Here is a 25258-nt window from a genome sequence, read left to right on the forward strand (position 1 = left end):
TGTTTGAACTTTTTCATCATCTTGGCCGCCATTTCCTCTCAAAAGACCCGCACAGATTGTGCCCGCGGGGAAAAATGGATGCTTGCGCTCGCATGGTACTAATAAACTTCATTCAAGTCGCCTCGGCACAAACATTGCAGTTGCATTAAGTCTCAAAACTTCTAATTTTATTTGAGATGGGTTTGCTGAAGTGTCAAAATGAAAGGAGGAGGGGGGGGGGTCTGTTTCATTTCTGCACCATAAAGATGAATAACAATGAGGCAAACATTGAGACAGAGCCACATGATGAGGAGAGAAGATGAAGAGAAACAAAGCACCACAGAGAAAGAGCCAGGCTGCTTCTCAGAGAGCGGATGGCAATCACGGACGTGTCTTTTCATTTTAAACAAGAGGCAAAAAGAAATGGAGTGCAGTATTACGTAACGATTCGACAACCATTCGCTTAAAAGGTAACTGTTGCGGGCTTGCTTAGTATTATCATTCATTAAATTAGCTACAGTCTGTGTACTAATTTATTGACAAGTCTTGAGAGAGTGAAACAAATGAGAGGTGAAGAGGTCAACCTTTTGCGGAAGTCGGGGCACGCTTGATTATTGGAACAAAGCTTTGGAGAGGATGGAAGAGGGAGAGGGTCAGGGGGGCCAAAGTGAGCGGGGAGATGTTGAGTCCGTCGGCACACACGAGAGCTTTGGTGTTTGATGAAGATGGAAGGAAGCTCTTTGCTTCAAAGACTTCATCTCTACAAACACGTTGGGCTAAGAATGTCGTCATCCTCTCCTTTGTCTTAAGGGGCTCAAATAATACAAAGCTCAGAGTCCACCGAGTCGATACGCAATCGTCACACCACAAAATTACCGATATCATACCATTTGATACGAAATGTTTTTTTGAGGTAACATTTATAGGCACGCTGCAAAAATAGCTTCCTTTTGAAGTAAAAATAGAAATTGTTTGGGCAAATCATTTCCTCTTCTCAGACAAGGTTTGTAGCAAAAAGGTGGTTGAATTGTGACAGACAGAAGAAAAAGGAAAAAAAAGATTGTTGAATATATTATTTTATTTTAACATCACCATCATTATAGTTTAACTTTTAATTTCCCCTTCATTCATTTAAAATGATCAGCTCTGAATGTACACATACTGCAAACTGTCAAAAAATATACAAATAAATGCAGGCTTGTGCTATAGTCTGGTCAAATGTATATAAAACAGTGGCAATGGAGAGAAAGAGAAAGAGACTGAAAGAAGGTGCAAGATAGCAAGAGAGTGAACGAGAGAGAGAGACCAGTAAAGACATGCACACCATAGGAACCTTGTGGAAATCTACAGACTTTTCTTTTTTCCCTTTTTCATCATGTGCAGCACAAAACACCTGCCGAGTATCAAATCAAAACAAACAAATGGTTGTTAATGGAACTGTTAGGCACATCATTGTTTTTATGGTTTTACATTTTATGGAAAAGTCTGGATTATTCTAAATGTAGAATATCAATCCAAATCAAACAGGGGGGGAAATAATACAATAAAAAAAGAAGAGGAACCACCATCATGGTTGTAACTGAATATTGTTACATCAATTTATCAAATCTGCGTGCAAGTGTGTGGGTAGACAACCAGGGTTGACTTTGTAACATCTTGATGGGCACGGACACTTGAGGTGAATTATGTGTAGTGGCCATGACTGGGTGGCTGCGGTCCAATCAGATGCTCAGGTCTCTGGGGTTGTCCTTGTAGGTCTTCTTGGGCTCCGGGAGCAGCGGTCTGGCGGAGCGAATGTTGTCACTTTCCAACGTGCTGTAGTACTCTCTCACCTTAGCCGCCACAAAGTTGTCGTCATCCTCTTCGTCCTCAGAGTCTTCACGTCTGGGGCTTCGGATAGGGGAGATGTCTCGTCCGAGGCTGCGCGCTCGGTACGGTTCTGGGGTAGATTCTCTGCTGGGGTAGTTTCTGTCCCGGTCCCTGTCGGCCCTCTCGGGCGATCGTCCCCTCAGGAGCGAGCTGTACCGGTTGTAAGCCAAGTCGGGGTCGGGCGTGCGTACTCTGGGCAGGGAGCCGTTCCCGAAGGTGTCTCTCTGGTTGCGGGAAATGTCCCTCAGCAGGCTGTCCCCGCCGAAGGCTCTCTCCATGGTGGAAGCTCTGGTCAGGAGACTGTCGTTCATAAAGGGACGCTCCTCCCCGGCCACCCTGTTGAGACGGACCAGGGCGGGGGCCTCGCGCAGGACGCTGTCCTCAAAAGAGAGGCTCGGTTCGGTAAACCTCGACGGCTCCTTCGGTACCGCCTCGACGACGGCGGGCTTCTCGTTGCCGCGCTGCCTCGCTCCTTGCGGGGAGCCGTATCTGCGGTAGGGGTCGGCGGAGCGACCCTGGCGTCTGTTGGGGGAGTGCTGCCGAGAGCGTTGGGGCGATTTGTAGGGGGGAGGTGAACGGTACGGCGAGCGTCGAGGAGAGCGGTACGGTGAGCGTCGAGGCGAGCGGTAAGGCGAGCGTCGAGGTGAGCGGTAAGGCGAGCGTCGAGGTGAGCGGTGACGATGGTGGTGCCTGTCGGGGGAGCGCCCGTGGCGGTGTCCCCCGTGACGGCCATCCAGGGCGTTCTCTGCACTGCGCGAGCGTTTGTACCCCTTGTCAGGAGAGCGGGAGCGGTGGCGGCTGCGGTGGCGCCCGCTGGAATGGTGGCGCTGCTCGGATTTTCTCTTTTCATCCTTCTTCTTCTTCAACAGATTGATCTTTCCGGGAGATTTTGTCCTTTTGTGTTTACCTGTGCTGGTTTTCTTATGAGGAGAGCGACGGCGGTGACGTGAACGGTGCTTGCCAGTGCCCGATGAGTGATGGGTCGTCTCCTTCTTGGTCCGAGATGAGCTTTGGGGTTCCGGGTTGTAGCTTTGCTCCGACGGCTCATTGAAGGACACGGAGCTCACTTCCGCAGCGTTTTGTAACCCTGAGGCTGCGCTGCTGTCGTTTGGGGTGCCGTCTGCAACACAGTGCGACATTCAGACCGGGCCGGACCGGGATGGTTAAACATGCTTGCAACCAACAGCTCGTGATGACCATGCTGAATCAAAGCCATTCGAATGAAGTTACCGGCAAGGATGGCGAGCTGTTAAATGGCAAAGCGGCAGCTTGACAGAAAGGATAGAAAAGCAGCTGACACGTTCAAATCAAAAAGCACCGGCACATCTGTGAAGCCAACGTTAGTAAGTACAAACCTGCTCGCGGGTCTATTTGGGTCACCTCGGAAAACTCACATGTCCGACTGGTGGACACCAGTACCGGTTTGTTGCTTGTTGATGACTCAGCTTGTCTTCAGCCATTAGCCATGCTCTGACATGCACTATCATGATGCCAAAGACGCTATTCAAAGCAAGTTAAAAGTCTGAAAACGCAATGACTTCAAGAACCTAATGATTGAGATGGCATGGTTAACCCGTTACCTCTGTCCAAGGTACAAAAACATGTTCTCACTGGCAATATGGAGGATGGCGCTCGAGCACAGGCAGGTGATGCCACAGCACACACGCACACATATCAGGAAGGGAGGGGGGGGGGCGGGGGCACTGGAGCGCTGTTACAAACCGTGGTTTGATTTTGAAGGACAGAGGCCTCCCCCATCTTGTCATTTCTCAAACATGCAGTGAGATGAGGAGCCACCACCCCTGAAGGAAGACAACAGCCCAGCGCAATACCACACCAAGGAGGATAGAAACAGATAAAAGACAAAGAGAAGTGGTTTTAGATCACTCAGAAGGAAAACAGAAGAAACTGAAAGAAAGGAGCATTATTGTCGGTAGTGATTTTCAATGGAAAAAAATTGTTTATTTCACCACTGAGTCATTCAGTTTAAAGAGACAGTCCAGGAAGTTGCCCAAACCCTTCAGTGGATACCAGAATTTACAGAGAAAAGGCCCGCCAACAAGTTCACACATAACCCCCTCCCTCTCCACACACGCACACACACACACACACACAAAGCCACAAGCAAATATTTGGACATACAAGCAGCAAAGACGCCACTCCTCTGCAAAAAAAAGTGACACTCGCACACACCCACAGCGACAGCATGTGAAGCAGTTATACATCACTGACACGGAATCAACAGAAACGTAAGCAAGGCTGTCAAAGATTGTGCCGATGAAAAATATCAAAATAAAAAAAATAAAAATACAAGGTCACATGATGCCATAGTTGTGCACGGAAAGACGAGCACATTTGTAGCGCAAATCAAATCACGTCAAGACAGGCAAAGGTAGCGAAAGCCGACAAAAACAAAAAAAAAACTGTACATTGAACATGACTATCAATCAAGACTGCTCAAACAATTTGAAAAAAAAAAAAACTTCCATAAATATTATGGAAAATAGACAAAAGGAAAAAGATCCAATTTACACTGTTGACAGATTCATGCAGAAATAGACTTTTATCCATGTATACGTGGTTTTGCTCCATGGCTCTGTACACACAACAAAAATACTTGTAAAAATGCCTCTATCTGTTTATCTCTGTACAAAACTCTATATAGTGGGAGTAAGTTACTTTTCAATGTGGATGAGTGGAGTTCCTATCGTCACAGCTTTTCAATGATATTAACAGTGGGTGCAAAAAGATGGAATTTGTGAGAGTCATGTCAAGCATGGATGCGAGGTTCGCTCTTTAGCCTTGCACTTGGAATCCTTAGTTCAGTAGCTTACATTCACCTTCAATAAATATCATAAATATTTTATTGTGACACGTCCCGACAAAAGCTGTGTTTAAGAGTAACTCCCATTTTATTACGGGATGCAAGTATGTTGTTGTTTTTTCTTTCTCTTCAAGCTCAGTTAGGGTTTGCTGAGGAGCCACCACAAAAAAACATATTTTTCATCATAAGCTCATTGAAATCTTGTAAACAGTTTGTCTGGTCACAGACCCCACCACCGATGTGTAAAGTCCCAGCAGAGAGTTTCTGCTTGAAGGTGAAAGGTGACAGTGGAATGACATGGAAAGTGGGTGACAGCAGGGCGGGCGACAACAAATCCCAAAGCGCAATGCAAGCGTGACCTCCACCAGAAAGACACCAGACAACACCAACCCTGTCACTCCCTGGGAGGAGGGGGGAAGGGGCTGTCCCATGAGGTGGGCGAAGGATCCCAGGGAGGCGGATTGAGTTCTCTTCCCCTCAACCCACCACCGTCCGCCGGTTTAGGGTGTGAAGATGGGGGAAAATGGAATGTTTTCATAGATTGACCCACCATATTCGGGGACCGAGCCATCGCCCCTCTTGAGCACCAGATGAACACGTCGCCCTCCGCTCTTAATGAGCTCGATGGCTCGGGAGTGCTTCATGCCCTTGGTGCTCTCTCCGTTGATTTCCAAGATTTCATCACCGACCTGGGCGAGCGGATGAGAAAACGAGTGAGTGGGAGGTGATGCGGTGTGACAAGGCGGCGAGGTGTGAATCAGAGGAAGAGGAGGCAGCGACGGAATCACCAGGAGAGCGGCTGGAGAATACGCAAGAATAAAGCCGACAAGAACGGTGGGAAGTGCAAACCGGTGGAAAAACACTGAGGCTATAACATGCAATCATCTAAACGGGTTCTGATTTTCTCTCCGGAAAACGGTAGTTTTTAGGGAGCTAATGTGATGCGGCGAGAGGAGCATGTGAAAAAAAGGGTCATAAAAACACAAGATAACACTTGCTTCCTGCCAACTTCCTTCCCATGCCCTTATCTCACAAGGCTAAAAGGCCCGGGGGAATTCCTCAGAGGCACAATATGGATTACGGCGTTGTTTCTGTGCCTCAACGCAAAATAAATCTTGGATCAGATTAACGTACCGTACATTCAAAATCCAACAAGCAAGAACGGAATTGAAATAAAACCTTCCACATCTCATTTGAAATTCAAGATAGCAGCTACAAGTCGTACGAGACCAGTTATTAAATATATATGAATATTTTCTGAGGCTTGAGCCATCAAATGACAGCGTAAATTGAATTTGGACGCCACGCTCACACAGGAAGTGTTCAGTGGAGCCGAGTTTGCTGTAATTGGACGGACGCAACGCTACGCACAAGTAATTATATTCACGAATAACTGTCATCGCATGGCTGGAAAATTGATCAAGCCATTTCAGTAACCTTTTGATGACCAACATCAATTCATCATTGCTAGTAAATATGGTATCTTTGCGCTTGTTGTGATTATTTGTGCTTTATATGACAATCCATACCCTCATTTTCCCGTTGCGGACGGCTGCTCCATCTTCAGCTAGCCTCAGTACGTATAGGTCCATGTTGTATTCCCTGCCGCCCCGCAGACTGAAGCCAAAGCCTTTGCTATCCCGCTCCAGGTCCGCTGAGTAAAACTCTGAATCCTAATGGAGGCAGAGCAAGACAAGAAAGAGAGGAAAAACAAAGTTGCATCAAGGTCACTTTTGTGAATCAGATACAAAGGCACATGTGTTGTTGTTGTTTTTCTCAGGTGGGCTCCAATTTCAGCTGCACGAAACAAAGAGCAGCCTCCGCCGGGTCACACCTGTACACACGCTGCACGAGTGTGTACGTGTATACATCAGATGTAAGGATTCTGAATAATTGATGCGGCGAGCGAGTTCAAGGCGGAGCGCGCGAGTGGCGTCGCAGTGCAACACAAGGACAGCCCGCCAGCTCCTCTCGTCCTCACACCGTTGTAATCTTCTCTGCCGAGCGATCAATGCTATCTGGAGGAGCCATCTCTACATAGCGCCGCATTAATTCAGCAGGGGACACGGCAGAGTGAGAAGTTACGTTGAAAGCATGCAGGATTTTCTTAATGCCCGAATCAAATGAAAATAAATCAAATGCGATAATGCTGCCTGGAGAAATACATCAGTAAATAAAAAAGGTGCAGCTTGCTCGTCCTTGAGTCGGGAAGTTGAAGGATTACTTGAGGACAAATGAGTTGTGTGGCTTCCATGCACGGCAGGAATGTGATGCATGGAGTGGACACTACGTTGCGTCAAAATGGATGGACGGACAGACGGACAGTCAGGTGGCTTAATTTTTTTTACCTGGGCTGACACTTGTGTTGGAAGTTGCGGGGGAGGCGCTTGAGGGGCTTTAAAGTCAAATGACTCCTGTTTTGGTTTGGTATTGTTTCTGAAACAGAAACACACATTTTTATTTACACAAAAAAATAAATAATAATAATGAAAAGCCAAAGTTGACATCTACCTGGCTTCTGGTGCAGCCTGTTGCTGGGCCGTGTGAGTTGTGGTAATAGTAGCAATTTTCTCCGCGTTTGTCAATAAAGACGCATTTGATGACTCTGAAAGCGACAGACGACGGCAATCATTAAAAAAAAATCAAAATATATATCAGTGTAAACTGTTACTAAATGATTTTTTTCAAGCAATTGGCATCCAACATGGAAGCAAGTTCTCGATTGTTGTAAGCAAAGTACTACAGCATGTGTTCATTTATTCTGTTGAACAGCATTTGATCTGCAAGAGGAACACGTCTCAGACTCCATCTCTTTCTGCCAAGCTGTGATTGATCAAACAACAAAACATGCACTCGTAGCCATAGGAGACACGGAAGTTCTCGCATATTCAGCCTGTTATCGTCACACGGCTTCAATCAAAGCACGTTATCAGTGAAACTCAAAAAAACATGGGGCGCCGCCATCATTATTCTGGCTCCAAGAACAATGTAATCTTTATCAGGTGTCTACAGGTAGCCTGTGATTGGAATTCTTCCCTGCTCCTCTCATTTCTCTCCTCGGCTTCAGTATTCATCTCCACATCACGACCCGTTGGTTGAACTTGTCACCACATTTAAAATGTATAAGGGAGGAGGATGAATGGTTCTGTTTGTTCTGTTCCTGCTGAAACCGCCTGATTTACCATTTTCGGGCATGTACGGCAAAATCAGCCACACACTCATAAAATGGCCGTTTGTCTGTGTTCATCAATTTGTCCTCAACGCCACCTTCTGTGCTGCTGCCTCTTTCCATTTAGCTCTCCCTCAGCTGGCCTGCTGCTTTCCCTCCACAAATTAATTGAATATGCTCCCCCCCTCCATCTTTTTTCACTCTTTTGTCCGACTACATTTCATACTCTTTAAGCTGCCTCTTTTCAGATGTCCTCTACCTTGACAGCTTGGACAGAGTAAAATGAAATAGGAGAGTAAAAACGAGGAACGTGAGCAAAAAAGGCGCTTAGCGGTCACTGTGCACGAGAAGACGCTCCAAACCGGATAGTCATAAGTCAGTGTCGGTGAAAAACAATCCCAACCTCGCTTATCTCGATGGAGTCTCCCTGCTCTGCTATTTATTCACGTCAGAAAGTTAGAACGAAAAAAAATGATCAGCCATGTGGAAACACCGACTAGAGAATTTAGACACACAAGGCACAATTTTCTCCCCGATCCTCTTTCTGTCTCGGGCTCCACATAAATACTAACTTTTCCACACTATTCCCCGCTTTGTCTCCTTGGCAGAGCAATTTTGGCTCACTGTTCTCATGAGCGGGCCAAAAATCTTCACCCATTAGAAATGAGCTGGAAGTGAGTGAGTGGCGAGCGAGCAGACAAATAGCTCCAATTTCTACCCGCGCACAGATTGACAGGGACTATTGGCTTCGCTGCGCACACAAACGCGCTTAAACAATATTTGTATAGCATGCCAGATTCAGCTGTCAGTGCAAAAGTGAAGAGAACAACACCAACAAAAACCATCAACTTTCCCCACAGAAGAGAAATCCAGGAAGGATGAAGGTCATGTCCATCACATGCATTACGAGATGTTCTTCCAAAATTGCCGAGCGGCCGTTTCTACTCACCGTCTCCAGGAATGATGCGTAGTGTAACAGTATTCCCGGCTTCCTTGATGAGGTTGACAATGTCCGAGTGGGACTTGTTGGTGATGGAGCACGAGTTCACTGCCAGGATGCGATCTCCCACTTTCAGCTTCCCGCAGCGGTCGGCGGGGCTTCCCTCGATGATCCGTCCTATTTTGTGAGGCATGGCCACACAAGCATTGCCGGCTATCGTCACCAAAGACGTGATGTGATGCACATATCAAGAGTGTGCGTGGGTGCATGTGTAGAATTATGGTGGAATTTGGTGGGGGAGGGGGGGGGATAGGTGGGAAATAGGGAAGGGAGCAGAGACAGAGAATCAGAAGGTTAAGCGTTAATATCACCAGCAGCCAAAGGTAAAGCCAAAGTCACAGAAGAGCTGATCAGACAGCTAGCAAAGCAGACAGGAAAATGTGCGTGCACTGCCAATAAATATTTCCCATTGTAGTTTCTCTTATCGTCTATGAAATAAGTCACAAAACATCTTCTTCGTGTCCTTGCACCAAAATTCTCAAATTTTTTTTTTTTTTTTCATGAGTCTCTGCAGTGAAAATCTGATCTTGAACAAAAAACGGTGCTGTGTCTGCATCGTAGAGTCTCACCTACTCGACGCAGGTGACAAACATACATCTGAGGAGAAAAACTTTGCAGCTGCCTTAAGGGCTCACCCAGGTTTGACAGCTGTCACCGAGAAGTGCACTAACTCTACTCCATCGCGAAATTTGCTTTTCATCAATGCCACTTCAAGCACCATCTACGTTTTTAGCCTGTTAACAACCCAACTTGGGTTGCAAAATGTCAAGTCGTGTCAACGTAAAAAAAAAAGCTGCATGTAAATTCAAGTTCAGAAAAATTTGCATCTGCAGGAACATTTTGCTTTTGTCCCCGACACCAGGTTCGCTCCCACAACTTTCCATTATATTTTACACGTCTTTCAAAATGAAATTAAGCTTTTCAACTGGCCAGTGAAAGGGAGCCTTTCTGCTTTGTGAGCCAAATATGAAGAGTTGTGCAGTTTCCATTCCACCCACACAGGGACAAGGTAAGCATGGAGAGCAGTAAAATACTTGAGTGGCGGAGACAGGAAATCACAAGAATAGGGCCAAGAGTGTAATGCATACACAAAGATACAACTAGCTTACAAAAAAAAAAACGTTGAAAAGATTCATGCAGCTTATAACAAGTCAAAGCTTGTCAAGGTAATAATTTATTCAGTAACAGTAGACAGTCCTGCTCATTATGTTGCCAGCAAGGAGCTACTTAAGTTGGGCTGAATAATACAGGTGTACAGCCCACTTTGCTCGTGATCAATTATGAAGGCCGTGTGTCAATAAAGCAGCAGCTGCAAGCGAAGAAAAGCTTTACAAGTTGGGACTAATACAAGACTGAAAGATGAAGATGAAACATTTCTTTGAGCCATGGTTGTATTTCTCTTGTTGGAACACCGTACGGTGGTGCTTTGGTGTTTTATGGATGACAACTGCCCATAAAGATAATAGGAAGATAAAAGACCCCAGTGATAAAGAAAAGCTGACAAGTGTGTTTCATATTTCATGTACCAAAAAAAAAAAAAAGAGTCAAGTGCACTTACCAAAGGTGGTGCCCGCCTCAGGACGGGAAACAGACGACACGATGACAAATCCAAAGCCTTCGTTCTCCCCGCGGCGGATCTCCACGTCATAAGGCTGCAAGGCGGAGGAGACGGGGATGCTGGAGTTCACGTTGGGAGGCTGCGATGAGGTGGTGGCCGCTGCGACGGCGGCGATGTTGGCGCTGCCCCCGGCCCCTCCGCCGCCTCCCCCGCTGCCGATGCCAGAGGTGGAGCCGCTGCCGGAGCTGACGGTGTTGAGGGAATTCTGACTGCCCTGCGGAGTTCGCTTTCCAATCTCCTCTGTCAGGCTGGGCGCCTGGGTGCTGCTGTGGTGGGACGAGGCGGGCGACGGAGGCACGTCTCCTTCGGCTTTAACTGCACATGACAGAAGAGGAAAAATGTGGATGGGTGAGGACACAGACGAGACGCTAATAACAAGATCAAGAGGTGGATGAGACAAACCAAAGGCAATCAGGCTGCGCACAGTTATGCAAGAGGTTCAAGTGAGTGCAAGATGAAATATATTGGAAGGGCAAATTTTTTTTCAGTCATAAATCAGCATCGGCCTTAAAAAAAAAGAAAAAAAAAATCAGTTACCATCGTAACACAACTGATTTTAGCTGAAAGTTGGCCTCCAACAACCTCTCAACAACTAATCTGTTTTTAAAAAAAAAAAGAAAAGAGTGCGCCTGCTTGATCTATCTTGACATTTCATTCCACATTTCATTTCCTGTGCAGCTACCAAAGGAGGGCATTTCATATTCTTTACGCTGGAAGGCAGCTGCTGTCATCAGGTCAAAGGTTGACCGGCCACTCCGTCATATTTATTGAGTTTTCTTTTTCGACATTCCGGGTACCCTGACACACATCTGGCCAATAAAAAAATGAGCCGTGTTGCTTCCACTCTTCATGGTCTCAGAGAGCCAAAGTTGGACAATAATTTCCAGCTTCTCCACTGGATTTGTTACTTGGTTAGAGAAGAGAAGCAGGGCTCCATACCGGCGTAACTGGTTTTGCGTCGCACGGTGAGGTTGACATGGCCTTGCTTGGCCGCCTGCTGCATCAGTTGCACCACCAGCTGGTGCGACTTGCCCACCACAGCGGTGCCATCCACACATATGAGCTCATCGCCGGACCTCAGGCGTCCATCCTCATCTGCCGCGCCGTACTTCACGATATGGCCGATGTAGATCTGAAAGACCAACGGATGCTTTGGAACTCAACACTGATACAAGAAAATAAAAAAGTAGCTAGCATAGAAAGTGGGACACTTACTGGCTCTCCTTCCTCGTTCCCTCCAAGAATTCTGAAGCCAAACCCTGTGTCCTTCCTCCACAGGAAAATATCCTGCTCCTGGAAGTCTGGAACTGAATGAATCAACATATTTTCATCAGCAACACATAATTCAACCAAGAGATGGATTTGACACCTGCAAGCTTAATACAATATGAATCTCAAGAGGCTTCCCATAATAATAACAACAAAGACCGATATTGAGATGGCCATAAGGTAAGCAAGCAGTGCTCATGGAATTGCAAAGCAGCTCATTGTTAATTTAGATGAAAAGAAGTGACCACCTCGGGGTGTGTTCATGTTTGTGCGCTGTCAACTCTGCATAAATGCACAGCAAATGTAAAATTGTTCAATTTTATACACATACATTTTAATGCTTGCAGCTGTGCAGATCTCTGCGCAAATGGGCAAGAAGATTTTCATGCCAAAGCCACCACAAGAGTGGAGGGAGACAGAAGGCTGAGGAGTCTGCTTACAATCCTTTGGACGACAGCTAAAATCCCAGCGGAGGGCGACTATCTCTTTCAATCTATCACAACGCAACAGTGGAGGAGAGGCAGATTCTGACTAGCTTGATAAATGATCCACCACACAGGCGGTTCGGATCAGATTAGATTTTACGTTGATTGGTGAATATTTGCAGTTTATGGCTCACATACAGAATATGATAGAAAAAAATGCCTCTCATATTTGTCAAAGAGCAAGTCAAACTTCAATAACAGACAATATTAATAATGTCAAAAAAGTTTCTGTGTTGGCTTCAACCTTGATGTCAGGGGATAAATTAAAAAAAGGTTTTCTTGGAGGGAACCTTGCGCTCAGAAATGTATTTGCCTCGGCGAATGTCTGAGCGTGACGGGATTTTCAGGCACCAAAGCTCAATGCAGCGTGAGGAAAGTGAGGATTTTAGCCTGCCGGTACATCCAGGTCAACTTCCATATGCAAGCTGCTTTTCTCAGGCGTCTCTGCTATCACCAATTTTCTTTTCCTCATCTTTTCCAAGCCCCACACTTTCTCCTGTTTTTTTTCCGTGGTTAATTGTCATCCTTTTTTCCTGATTCCTTCGTGGTCCTTTTTAAATTCTAAAATAGCATATTTCATATACATTTTATATATCCATATTTTATAAATATTTTATATTTTTATATTTCGTATATTTTTATAGATTACATATATTTTTATATATTTTTTCAATTTTTATTTCTGATTGTTTATATTTATATAAAATATTAGATTAGAATGTATGCAGCTATTGGCTTATTAATAATTCAAATTAAAAAAAAGTGGCTACTTGCAACTGGGCTTGCATGTGCACCACTAGCTCATGGCCTTCTCCTCTTTTCATATTCTTCTTCATCTAAATATTGGAAGGCTTTGACAAGTGATGCCTGCCAAAGTGATTAGACGTTAACGTAGCTCAGTCCTTGAAGAATGTTGCTTTTTCTCCTCCCCTCATTTTTTTGGGGACACTAGATCTGAGAGCTTTTTAATTAAAAGTTTCTTCATGCTTTGGTAAGACAAGAGAGGGAGGCACGCAATCCGCTGACATCCACCCCGCCATTGAAACTAATTAGACATCTGTAGAAAGACGTCTGCTGCATCAGAGCCACTGACGGCAATCGAGCCACACTGACTATATGCATGTTTGAACATTGGCCTCTTATGATGACGGAATGTGTGGCATTTCTTGTTCTAGAAATCAAGTACAGAGGCAAGACTGTGACCCGAAAGTCATAATGATCATCAGCATGTGGGAATGAGCACAATAGGTCCCTCCAGAACGGTACTTACATACATCAGCATAAATCCTCACCCCCTTTCAAAGCCAGCGCAGGCCTCCACCAAGCCACAGACCTGCATGCAGCACTCATCCAAACCGCCACCAAAAATATTATACTTACGCCTACTTTCATACATGCTCCTGGACTGGGCCCAAATCTTAAAGGGATCTGGTTTTCTCTGGATGGTCCCGTCGCCTGTGAAGTCCTGGGGTGGAAGGCCCGGTAGGGGCTGTGATGGGACCGGGGGAGCGGCGCTCTCACTGTGCGGAGGTGCCAGCGATGAGTACAAGGGCGAGTCGGTGTGGGCACTCCGGTGGCTGGAAACGCTGAGCTGGGAGCTGTTCTGGCTGTCCTTTCTTGACAATGGCTGTTGGGGAAACACATTGATTGAATTGGGCGACTCGAAAGCAGGCATTGTGGAGCACAAAGAAGCATGGCGGCAATGCTGACAGACAGGTGAGAGGAAAAAAAAAAATGATGGTGGGGCCGTGGTTTGTAAACGGTACATCAGCGTAATGAAGAAAAAAAGACAGCAGCATGATTAAGGTCAAAATGGGGATAAAAATGGATGCTTTCAAATTAAGATCCAAAGTTTCTCTTCCATTCAGAACATAGTTATGAGCACATATTATATTATTACTGTTTTATTCCCAAAAATATTTCATGAGATATTGTGTGGGGAAAAATGGTTTTTCCATTATTGAAATTATTCAGCTGTAGGTCAAAACATTATTATGGCATTCGTTTCCATTGTTGTTTTTCTGCAATGCAATCAGAGCTGCTTCCTTGCAGCTTAGGGGGAAAGATTTACAAAAAAGCAGGGCTAAAAATAAATAAATAAACAAACTCATTAAATTGCCACTGGCCACTCTCAATAACATCAGGTTACCTGCTCAAAGATTTGAAGAGGAAAACAATCTTCTTGATTTTCATCTCCCATTATTTTCATAGTGCATCCAAAATGTCAACGCAAGACATAGCACGAGAGCAAATGGCAAATCAGACAAAGATTGCAAGTGACAGCAATTGCATCTCACTTAGCATGACCGTGGAGAGCCAAAACACAGCAGAAAGGCATAGAGGCAGCCAGCCTCTCGAAATAAACCCTTTTTAGGACCCTTACCTTCTGATAATACCTTCTACACTTTGATAATTAAAGGGAGAGAAGATTAAGAGGAAGAGGGTTGGCTAGATGAAAGCAAATTCTGATGACTGATTCAGCCTCAGTCCTACTTTCCATCATCAAGGTCCAGTTTAGTTGGCTTGAATTTCAATAGAGCCCATAGACACATTAGGCAGCTGATAACTACACTTCATTCCAAACGATATTTTCCTCCGATTTTTCTAAATAGCCCATGCAAATGATAGTCAGCATAATTTTGGACCCAATTTGACAATTCTAGCACCCATTAAGATTGTTTCTGCTTGAATGTCTTCGAGAGACTTCCGCTTAACGTCCCGGAGCTGCCGTTTGGAGGAGAACCACCTCCCACTTGAGGATGCTCCACTGGTTCTCAACAGTGTTGAGGTCAAAGGAGGACGAAGCCCACACAGTTGAGTTTCTCTCCTTTTTCAATCTCCAGCAGCCAATGAGGTGGAGGTATTCCATGCAGTTTGAGATTGCGCATTGACGAGTGTTTGGATAGCACAGATGGGTGGTCACCATCATCTCTTCAATGAGGTATACTGTTATCACTGGGAGTTTGGTTCAAAAACATTCCATTTGATGATTTGGATGAAATTACTCAGACTGTCATTTGCACAGATTATCTGGATAATCCAGGAAAAATATCATTTGCAGAAAAAATTGCAACACAGTAATAGAACACAAACCCATCACCATCACCTTTACCCAACACCATTACTCCCTCCCCCCCACCCCCACCCAAATGACATGACATACCCTCCTAGTGTAATCTCGGTATGGAGGAGCCAGCTCAAAATCATCCTGCAAAACAAAATTGACAAACACGTCCAGTCAGGCTAAATCAACGGGGCTCCCTTGCTTAATGCGGCACACATCACAGGATGAGGTCGCCTCTCCGCCGTGATCATATATTCAACACTCACACGGCGCACTTGGAACCAGGCTCTCGAGCATCAACAGAGTGTTAGCAACCCAGCTCACGGCGCATCAAAGCCCCTCACCCGAGCCCCCCGCCCTCATCCTCTCCCCCTGATGGGGAGGAGGAGGAGGGGTGGCAGCTGCGAAGCTACAGGGATTCCACCCCCGCACTACATAGCATGTCTATAAGCAGACACCTGACACCAGCACAAGTTGTACCTTGCACAATTCACTTAAAAGCTGGAATGAAAAGTGAGCAAAGTTCAGAAAAATGTCCCTCAACCAGACAACAGCACACAGGATGGAGAACAAAAGACAAATACAGAAATCGTGAGACAGCGGGTTCAAATATAAAAGGGAGGAGACAAAAAAAAAAAAAAAAACTTACCAGTTTTGGGCTCTTCTTTGCAGGTGCCACTCCTGTGAAGACCAGAAAGAGGAGAAAATGATATTCTTCAAATTGCCATCAAACGACTTCAAAACAATGTCAGAATGTTCGTATAGCTTGTGCACTTGTCTCTTCCCCCTGATCTGCCTGACTGGCATTTAGTGAGCTCGTGTGTAGTGGGGAGGGCAGGCGGCACAATCTATCTGCATCACTGCCGCGGACAGCGCTTGCCTTGACTGCTGCAGCGCAAGAGTGGGGCCAGCCCGGGGGGCTCACCCTGCGCTCTCTAGTTCCTGGCTATTTCATGCATGCATGTGTGTGCGTGTGTGTGGTGTGTGAGAAAGGCAATTCTGAGTTAAGAGGAGAGGACAGAATCCTGGAGAGCAACTAAGCTGGAGGAAAAAAAAAAAACAAGAGCAAGTGCAAGTGAGGAGCAGAGCGGGCTGTGCTCTGGATTTCCTGGCCGTAGCATTACCCATGGAGAAGGAATCCAAGATACTGAACATTAAATTATAGGCAACCGTCAGTTCCCCTCTTACTGAGACCATCTTCGCGCGTCCGCTGAGCGCCACGCTCCACTGTCGAAGGCTCCAGCATCTATAGGCAGTTGCCGCGTCTTCTTCGGCTCTCCCTTTCTAGCTGCCTTTTCCTTTTTTCACCCACTTTCTCTCGCTCGCTCGCTCACTCACTTCCTTGCACACGGTCCTCCCTCCCTCTTCTTTCCTCAGCATCATCAGCCTCCCTCTCTCACGCCCCTCTATCCAAGTCCCCCCTCCCTCCTTCCCCACCCCATTCCGACATTCTGGTAAACATCCATGCAGTCGCACACACACCCCACATCCAACGCTGACTGCACAAATCAAAGCGTGCTTAAAATACAACAAAGGGGGCCGTCCGTGAATGATCAGTGACCAGAAATATCGTGATCACAGACAAGCCCGCAAAGACACAAAGTCGAGCGTATAAATGAGCTCCCGGTCTTGGTGCTGCGGAAAAACAGCAAGAAGTTGCGGAAATGACAACAAAAGAAGAGATGTCAAAACTGTGCTATCGTGTGGGTCGAAAATGTGTCAAGCCTGGGAGATTTACTGTACAAAAAAAAGTTAATATTGTTTTTATGTTCTTTAGATAGATCTGAAGCGTTCATACGTACATACGCCATCTCGCAGACATCTAGACTCATTCATGCACACAAAAGTCTACACCCCCCCACTACCTCTCTTCCTATTATTTCACTCTGCCCCACTGTTCACTTATGCTCAATCAATAACAAGCCTTGCTTTTGGAGTAACAGTACACAACAATCTCCTAAATCAGATGTGTATATAGATCTGTGAAGCATGGCGTCAAAGCACCACATTGGCTTTGAATTACACATCACTTTACCATAGCACCCTTTCCAATCCACGACCAATCACAGCTCATCTTGCAAACGTCAAACAAACAAACCCAGAAAACAGATGAGTCGTGATTGGTCTTTTCATGAATCCTCAGGATATGTGATGTCATTTTCAGACAATATCAAGTGGCAAAATGTGTTTTTAAAGGTATAAAATGAAAAACAATGAAGTTATCAAGTTATCAACTATAAATATATATAAAAGCAGGCCATTCCTTGTTTGCAATATTAATGCTCTGACCAGCTCTAAAACCGGAATAAAATTTCTCAAAGAGGTTGTTTGACATAAAATCGACAAGCTCTAGAGAGAGAATGCTACCTAAAGGGTGAAGCTAGACGCAATGTAGTCAATTGATTGGCTGACTCAAGAGATCAAGAGTGATGCGGCGGAAACAACAAATGCTGGATGTCCTCTATTGTTTCCCTTTCTTAATTGCGTATTGTTGTTCCGAATGTTTGTTGAATTTATTGGCGGATAACACCATCTCTCTCTCTTTCTCTTTCTCTCAGGATGACGTCATGCCATTACTGATGCAGCTATCATCACTTAGCACTTGCTGGAAAAACACAAAATACATCAGTTGCCATGGGAGAAAGTTAAAGGAGAGGATATCTTGCCATTGATAGTACGTCAGCTCGCTCAAACAACTTTTGAGAAACGAGTAGAGAGAAAAGATAGACTAGGTTGTATAATTTCACACTCAATGGGTGGTCAGGCACTCCAGGGACCCACACATTTGCATGCAAGCATTAAAAAGTCAAATTTCCTTCAGATGTGGCTTTTAAAGCCTCTGCCCTGAAATATAAAACCGTATTTTATCAGCCAAATCTTAATGCAATATTTACAGTGAATAATGGACGCCTCAAAATGTGGACCCCTTTAGGCACCACATTTCATACATTTCATTTTTTGGGATTAATGACCTATCAGATATCAGATCATAATGATTTTTACTATGGGCCAAACCATTATTTTTGCAGTATATTACCCGCCTGGAGAACAAGCTTGCTTTCATAGGCAGGGGAATAAGTGCATGAGCAGTGAAAACATGTCTGTGTGACAGTCCCACTGAAGGTTAAAAATAGCATTTGGATGTATTTACAAACTTGACTATGTAAAAACATAGCTACTGTGGCGTACTATTTAAAAAGGCTTCATTTGTGGTGAGCCGCTGAAAGTTGTATTTTCCTGATCCCAGTAAATTTAAGGATCAGCCATGCAGTTAAGTGTTACACCGTTTTGTTAAAGCCAAACTGGCAGAACAGCAGTCACTAATAAGCAGATTAAGATGTAACACCCGTGCGCACAGTATGGGTACATATTGGCAAAATTTGCACTGGTCTCCAACAGCCCGCTCCATCTGTCACCATAGCGATGAGGGCCTAGTTACCGTGGCGGGCAGACAGACAGACAGACAGACAGAATGTCGCCCAGCAACAGTTGTTTTGGTGAGTTGCTCAGTGCACAGCAAAGGAGTCACAAGCTCTCGTTAAAATGCTAGAAGTCGGGACGTGACATTTCACCTGTTGGAAATTCGGGACCAATTATACCCAAATGACATTATGGAACCGTCTTGCATTTTGATTTATAGTCCTTAATGCTTGAATTTAGTTTTCCAAGGGTGACATATAGCTTCCTGCATGGCCTTCTTTATTTATTACTATTATTATTATTATATTTTACAATTATTTCTTTACTTTCTATCTTTTTTTTAATGTGGTAAAATCCCCTCCTCCCACATGATACGCACATCTCTTCACCCGGGAGACCCCGCAGGAGATTAGCAGTAGAGCATTGTCATGGAAACAAAAGATTTACGATTCAACCAGTAGCTGCGGAGGTGTGACGACGGAGCCAGATTGGCTGGGCTGAGGAAGACTCACCTTGCCCTGCGCAATAAGCAATGATTCACCAGCTCAAGCCCCCCGGCATCCGAAATGAGCAGAGGTGAATTGTGAGTGCCCAGCGGCTCGCCTACGGTTGGCTTTTCACAACCGCATTGCTGTTGGTTATGGTGCCACTGGAAGGTGCAGTCAGCAGAATTTTTAATGCAAAGTGGGCAGGAACGATGCTTCCTGCCCGTACAGTGAATTGATTTCCTGCTTTGGTCTGCACGGGGACTCATCATCCACATTTATCTCTTCTGAGTGCTCTCCACTGTCTGCATTACACGGCGCTTGTGAATGGGCATGCCAGTAACTGAAGTTTTTTTTTTTTATGCGGGTCACGTCAAGTTCACATCGGTGAACACGCCGACGCTCGTTGGGAACTTGCTTTTCATTATAACAGTAAGACTACACAGGTAAAGACCCACCTGTGTGTGTGTGTGTGTGGGGGGGGGGGGAGTCTTATTTAATGCACACCTCCAGGACAGACAAAGAAAACACACATTACTTCCTTCAAAGGTGCAATCAATCTCTTAAACTGCACTTGAGGGCAAAGGGAGGAAAATAATCACAAGTAAGCATCAGGAAATACACCTTCTGGTGTTACGTTGTAAGAATGAGCATGCCCGAGTGTATCCTACGTATAATCTACAAGTCAGACTTTTTTTTTTTTTTCCCAGCAATTGACTCTTCATTTATTGAAGACCTGTTTGAATGTTATTCTTTTTACTTTGCTCTTTATCTTCTCCTGCATTTGTCTATGACAGCGCACGGCCACAGGCAGCTGCTCAAGCCGAGCAAAAATATCTTCCATTCATTGGAGGACCGTAACCCCCCCATGTAGAAAAGCAGAAACAACGAGGCTTTACGTTAATGACTAATGACAAGCTGCTGGGGTACTGAGAGGCTATATTTCAAGAAAATCCGAACTAGGTTTTGCTGACAAAGGACTTTTCGGCAGAGGTATGCATCACTAATGGACCCGCTAACTTAAACAGGCAACTTCGGGTGCTGGAATTTACATTTTGTACAATCGAGGCGCAATATTACTGCAGAGGAGGGAAAATCAATGAGATGGGCTGATGGGTGGACGGCGAGATGCTAGCACGAAAGTCAAAGGGGGGAACGCTGTTGTGCCGCACTGCCATAATGAGCGTGTGCGTCCATGGCGGCCCACAGCCACCGACTTGTATATAACAGCAGGGGCTACAGAGTAAAGGAACAAAAAAAGCAGCAATTGATGGAAGAATGATTGTTCTCCACCAATTAAGTAGTTACTACAGTTTAACGTCTAACGTTAAAAGCGTGACTTGGTATGCATGCTGCAAGTGTTGCTTCATGGAGAAGAAACCTTTGATGGATGGAAGCATAGTGTGCAAAACAGAGAGGGAAGAAGAAGATGTATGTATTTAATAAGCAACGCTGACATCAGGACCCCAATTAAAGGCCAGCGGGCTTTGTTTGCTGCTGCTGCTGCTGGACTATAAAGGCAGACAGTGGAAAGCGGGAAGGAAGGTAATTAAGGCATCGTGATGTTTTCACCTAAATGTTAGTGTGCCTAGTGCAAAATATACGGTTAAGATAGAAAATAATTTATAGTCTAGCAAAATGCTTGTGTCCGTTAAAAAAATAAAAACTTAAAAATTCCTTCATTTCTTCATTCCTGCATTTAAAACATTTGGAAATGCTTTTCATGATTTTTTTTTTTTCAATCATTGACTTGTTGAATACAAATTTAATACTGAATACTTAAAAATTCCTTCATTTCTTCATTCCTGCGTTTAAAACATTTGGAAATGCTTTTATTGAAAATAGTTTTCAATTATTTTGTTCAATCAAATTTTCCAAGATATTTAAACTAGATGAGCCACTGGACTTTAACAGATTTCAAATTCTGTCTGATGGGTGACAATGACGTCAGTATTTGTCTGTCAATTCCAAGGAGCTAGCAAAGGAAGTATATAATTTTTTTTTAAATAATTATTTTTTTATTGTGGATCCAAATACTAATTTCACCATCATGTGTTCCTTTGACCAATCCCTCAGAATGTTACTAAAATGTTTTTCAAAAGTAATTCAACCACAAACTGCAAGGCTGATAAAGACACAAAGCAATGCAAAAAAAATATCTGCAGTGAGACATCTGCAATAAATCAGCTGTAAGCTGCAATCATGTTGTGCCTCCATTTGAAAAACTTCACCGTCGTGCATGAAACGATGCTGATAAATGCTCCATTGACTACCTGCGTATTTCAATCCCTAATTGCAGGACATAAAAAGATACGAATGCAGTGTTTACACAAGCCCATAAAACTGCTGCCTCGTGTACCGAGGCTCCCTCTTTTAGCACATAACGAGAAGCCTCGTTTACGTCATGGGATCGTGTACTCCTGCATGTTGAAGCAAATAGCACTCAGGAGGAAAAGTCAGAGCGTCAAAGAAAATGAGAGGGAAAAAGCGAGCAAACAACATGCTAGGCAGCAGTGTTATTTGGCTGCCTTTCATCTGACCAGCTTTCTTTGACACTTTTGGCCATTACCAAGGAAATCAACACAAAACACACAAACAAAATGGTTTAGTTGTCTTAACTAGCCCCAAAGCAAAATATGGACAGTTTGACACAGAAAGTGGTCCAATTTGTATGATACATTTTAGAAGAAAAAAAAAAAAAGCTTCAAATTATCCCGCTAATAACGTTTCACGTGTTGACAAAAAAGTGAGAAGCTTGGACTCACCTCTCTGCACCAGCATGGTGACCTCGCTCCCCTTCGGACACTTGCTGAGTAAGTCAACCACCTGGTTGTGCGACATACTCTGCACGTTCCTCTTGTTCACCTCCACGATGATGTCACCCTCTCTGAGACCGCGACAGCGCGGATAGTCCACAATCTGTTTTACTCTCTGCCCGCCGCCCCCGAGGCTGTCGGCGATGGTGAAGCCGAAGCCCTTGTCGCCTTTCTCCATATGTACGGTGATGAGCTCCGGTTGTGTTGCGATGGACGAGGCCAGGGTGACCACGTCGCTGGGGTAGCCGTGTTGGGATGCGGGGTCAGAGGTCGCCTCTGCGGAGGGGCTGTGAGGTCGCGGGAGGCCGTTGAGGGCAGCCCCGCCGCCGTTGGTGGAGCCGCTGTTGCTGTTCTGACTGCTGTGACTGGGCGGCAAATCGTAAGTATTGTTGGAGGCCTCTTGACCGTTGACTATGATGGGATCTTTGTTGTCAAGAATGGCCACTGAGGTAACCAGGCTTGTGTTGGGGTCATCGGGGTCAAAGGGCAAAGGGTAACCGCGGCACAGCTCCAAATTGACCATAGAGCCAATTGGGATCGACTGGAAGATCTTCACAACTTGTGCGTGGGTGTAGCCGAGCACACAAGTGTCGTTGACACTCACTATGACATCACCTTGAGAAGGGAAAACAACAAAGACGTGAGAAGGAATTAGAACTTTGCATTTGTAGCAAACAGTAGTCAGGAAATGTAATTGAGAAGTGTTCGTGATCTTTGATCGATAAAGCGCCCAAACCTGTCTCCATCTTGCCGTCGAGGGCGGCCGGTCCGTCGAGGACCAGACTCTTGATTTGCAGGAACTCATCTGGCTCGTCGCCTCCCACGACAGTGAAACCAAAACCTCTGCGGCTCTTTTTCAGCTTGGTATTGATGAAAGTCCCCTTTAGTTCAGATCGGTTCCGGGTAAAGAAAGGCTTTCCTCCTGAAAAGAAAACATTGAGTTTCCAGTAATTACATTTCAATGCAACAGATGCAACATTGAAAAAGCCAAAAGTGAATGACTCAGCTTGGGATTCTATTTGTGTCATCCGAGCAATGCAAAATAACATTTTGTACAGGCCATGTTAGTTGGTAGTCTAATTGATGAAGATTTGAAATACAGTACATACATCCTATAGGAACATACAGACAAAAACACAAAACAGTGAAATAACTAGCCTCAATTTCATTCAAAGTCCAAAATTGAAACATTTTGCCAAAATTGAAACATTTTGCCTCTTACGGTATTTAGACGAAGACGTATGAAAACAAGAAAGGAACCCAGCTACTCTACCTCTGAGGGAATATCACGGACAAAACAGCAAGTTGTCAAAATCCCCTTTCACACTCTGCCGGCTTTTCCCCAGCTTGCTGTGCTACTTTCGAAGCAGCAACGCAAGGCGGGAGAGTTGAAGCCAGTTTGCAATTTTCAATGTCTTATTAGAGGCGCCGTAACCTGTCTAAAGCCGTGAACAGTGAGTGTGACATTTAACGCCCAAGAATGGCTGCTCCTACCACTTTGCTTCCAGACATCTAGTCCAACATCAAATTATTTCTAAGCGTCAAGCCCCAATTTCACAAAAACAAATCAAACTGAAAGGAGGTGACCATGATTTGTTACACTTTAAAATGCTTATATGACATTTAAAAAAAAAAAAAACTCTACAGTGGAATTTGCACATTATGAACACATCAACCCACGCCACTCTAAACATGTCGATTAATTGAATGAAAAACGTACGTTTTTGTCCCATTGGCACTGTGGGCCCAGGTTGAGGGTCCCTGTAAGTCTCATGGTGGTTGGCAGTATAACTTGTTAGAGGGGCCCCGGCAAACGTTGAGTCTTCAATCCATTCTGCAATAGAAAAAGCCATACAGTGTGTTTTCTCGTAGAGGCCCGGAAAGACACATTGGGTTTGTTTATAGGACAGGAACAAAGGCTGAAATACGAAGAAAAGCTGCTTTAAATAGAAGATGCAATTAATTATACAAACCTAAAAACTACACTTTGATTTCACATCTCCCCACTGAGCAACATTTAAGTGTGTATACTCAGATTAAAATAAGATGTGCAAACATCATGAAACTTTTAACACTTGCCGTCTCGCTGTTGAATAACAATGCAAGTGCACCAAAAACTGGTGTGCCCCGTTTTCTTCATAGCATCTCTGATTAATGACCTTGCAACTGTATCACGGCACAGGCCACACTATCATCTTCATTAATATTCCAAGAGCAGGGGACTGTATAATCAATGCCCGGGTGAAGAAGTGGTTGAAAGAGCTGCTCGAAGGGAGTGACGGTTGGGGGGGGGGGGGTGCGATTCAGATGGAAGAAAAGCCAGCTGGTTATATCAAGTGGAATCGAACAATTTCTGCTGAACGGGCAAAAGTTGGCGCTTGATAGGACCATTGTAATGCATATAAAATAACTCGGACTAAAAGAGTAAGGCATCCATCCATCCATCCATCCATCTTCTTCCGCTTATCCGGGGTCGGGTCGCGGGGGCAACAGCTTCAGGAGGGACTCCCAGACTTCCCTCTCCCCAGCCACTTCATCCAGCTCATCCCGGGGGATCCCAAGGCGTTCCCAGGCCAGCTGAGAGACATAGTCTCTCCAGTGCATCCTGGGTCGTCCCCGGGGTCTCCTACCGGTGGGACATGCCCGGAACACCTCCCCAGGGAGGCGTCCAGGAGGCATCCTGATAAGATGCCCGAGCCACCTCATCTGGCTCCTCTCAACGTGGAGGAGTAGCGACTCTACTCCGAGTCTCTCCCGGATGACCGAGCTTCTCACCCTATCTCTAAGGGAGAGCCCGGACATCCTGCGGAGAAAACTCATTTCGGCCGCTTGTATCCGAGATCTCGTTCTTTCGGTCACGACCCATAGCTCGTGACCATAGGTGAGGGTAGGAGCGTAAATCGACCGGTAAATTGAGAGCTTTGCCTTTTGGCTCAGCTCTCTCTTCACCACAACGGACCGGTACAGGGTCCGCATTACTGCCGACGCTGCACCGATCCGCCTGTCGATCTCACGCTCCATCCTCCCCTCACTCGTGAACAAGACTCCAAGATACTTGAACTCCTCCACTTGGGGCAGGATCTCATCCCCGATCCGGAGAGGGCATTCCACCCTTTTCCGGAGTAAGGCAAAGGAACTTTAATCAAATATAGGCAGAATTGCTACATCATTAATGTTATAAATATTTTAATCATTAAGAAACAAATTATGAAAGGCGCCAGATTGAGTGATTTCAAAGGAGTGTTTTCTAAAGACACCTG

At 45.2% G+C, this 25258-nt stretch overlaps 1 protein-coding gene across 6 annotated transcripts in view; it reads right to left on the reverse strand.

The window, feature by feature from the left end:
* Positions 1–1039: 1039 nt before the first annotated feature.
* Positions 1040–25258, reverse strand: part of magi1b (membrane associated guanylate kinase, WW and PDZ domain containing 1b) — a 62048-nt gene continuing 37829 nt past the window's right edge. The window contains exons 10-25 of one of the 6 annotated variants that reach the window (XM_049734617.2): positions 23719–23832; positions 22735–22920; positions 21948–22613; positions 15927–15958; positions 15377–15421; positions 13594–13840; positions 11675–11766; positions 11399–11591; positions 10400–10774; positions 8791–8994; positions 7184–7277; positions 7021–7108; positions 6202–6345; positions 5223–5361; positions 3571–3650; positions 2770–2968 (exon numbers count right to left, since the gene is read on the reverse strand). In XM_049734617.2, coding sequence (XP_049590574.1) covers positions 2912–2968; positions 3571–3650; positions 5223–5361; positions 6202–6345; positions 7021–7108; positions 7184–7277; positions 8791–8994; positions 10400–10774; positions 11399–11591; positions 11675–11766; positions 13594–13840; positions 15377–15421; positions 15927–15958; positions 21948–22613; positions 22735–22920; positions 23719–23832 — 2756 coding nt within the window. In that variant the 3' untranslated portion in view covers positions 2770–2911. Of the gene's footprint in view, positions 2969–3570; positions 3651–3785; positions 5362–6201; positions 6346–7020; positions 7109–7183; positions 7278–8790; positions 8995–10399; positions 10775–11398; positions 11592–11674; positions 11767–13593; positions 13841–15376; positions 15422–15926; positions 15959–21947; positions 22614–22734; positions 22921–23718; positions 23833–25258 lie in introns of those variants that run through there. The other 5 variants (XM_049734614.2, XM_049734615.2, XM_049734613.2 and 2 more) reach the window with 5 other exon arrangements.

Source organism: Syngnathus scovelli, chromosome 11 (genome assembly GCF_024217435.2).
Source record: "Syngnathus scovelli strain Florida chromosome 11, RoL_Ssco_1.2, whole genome shotgun sequence".
Lineage (NCBI taxonomy): Eukaryota > Metazoa > Chordata > Actinopteri > Syngnathiformes > Syngnathidae > Syngnathus > Syngnathus scovelli.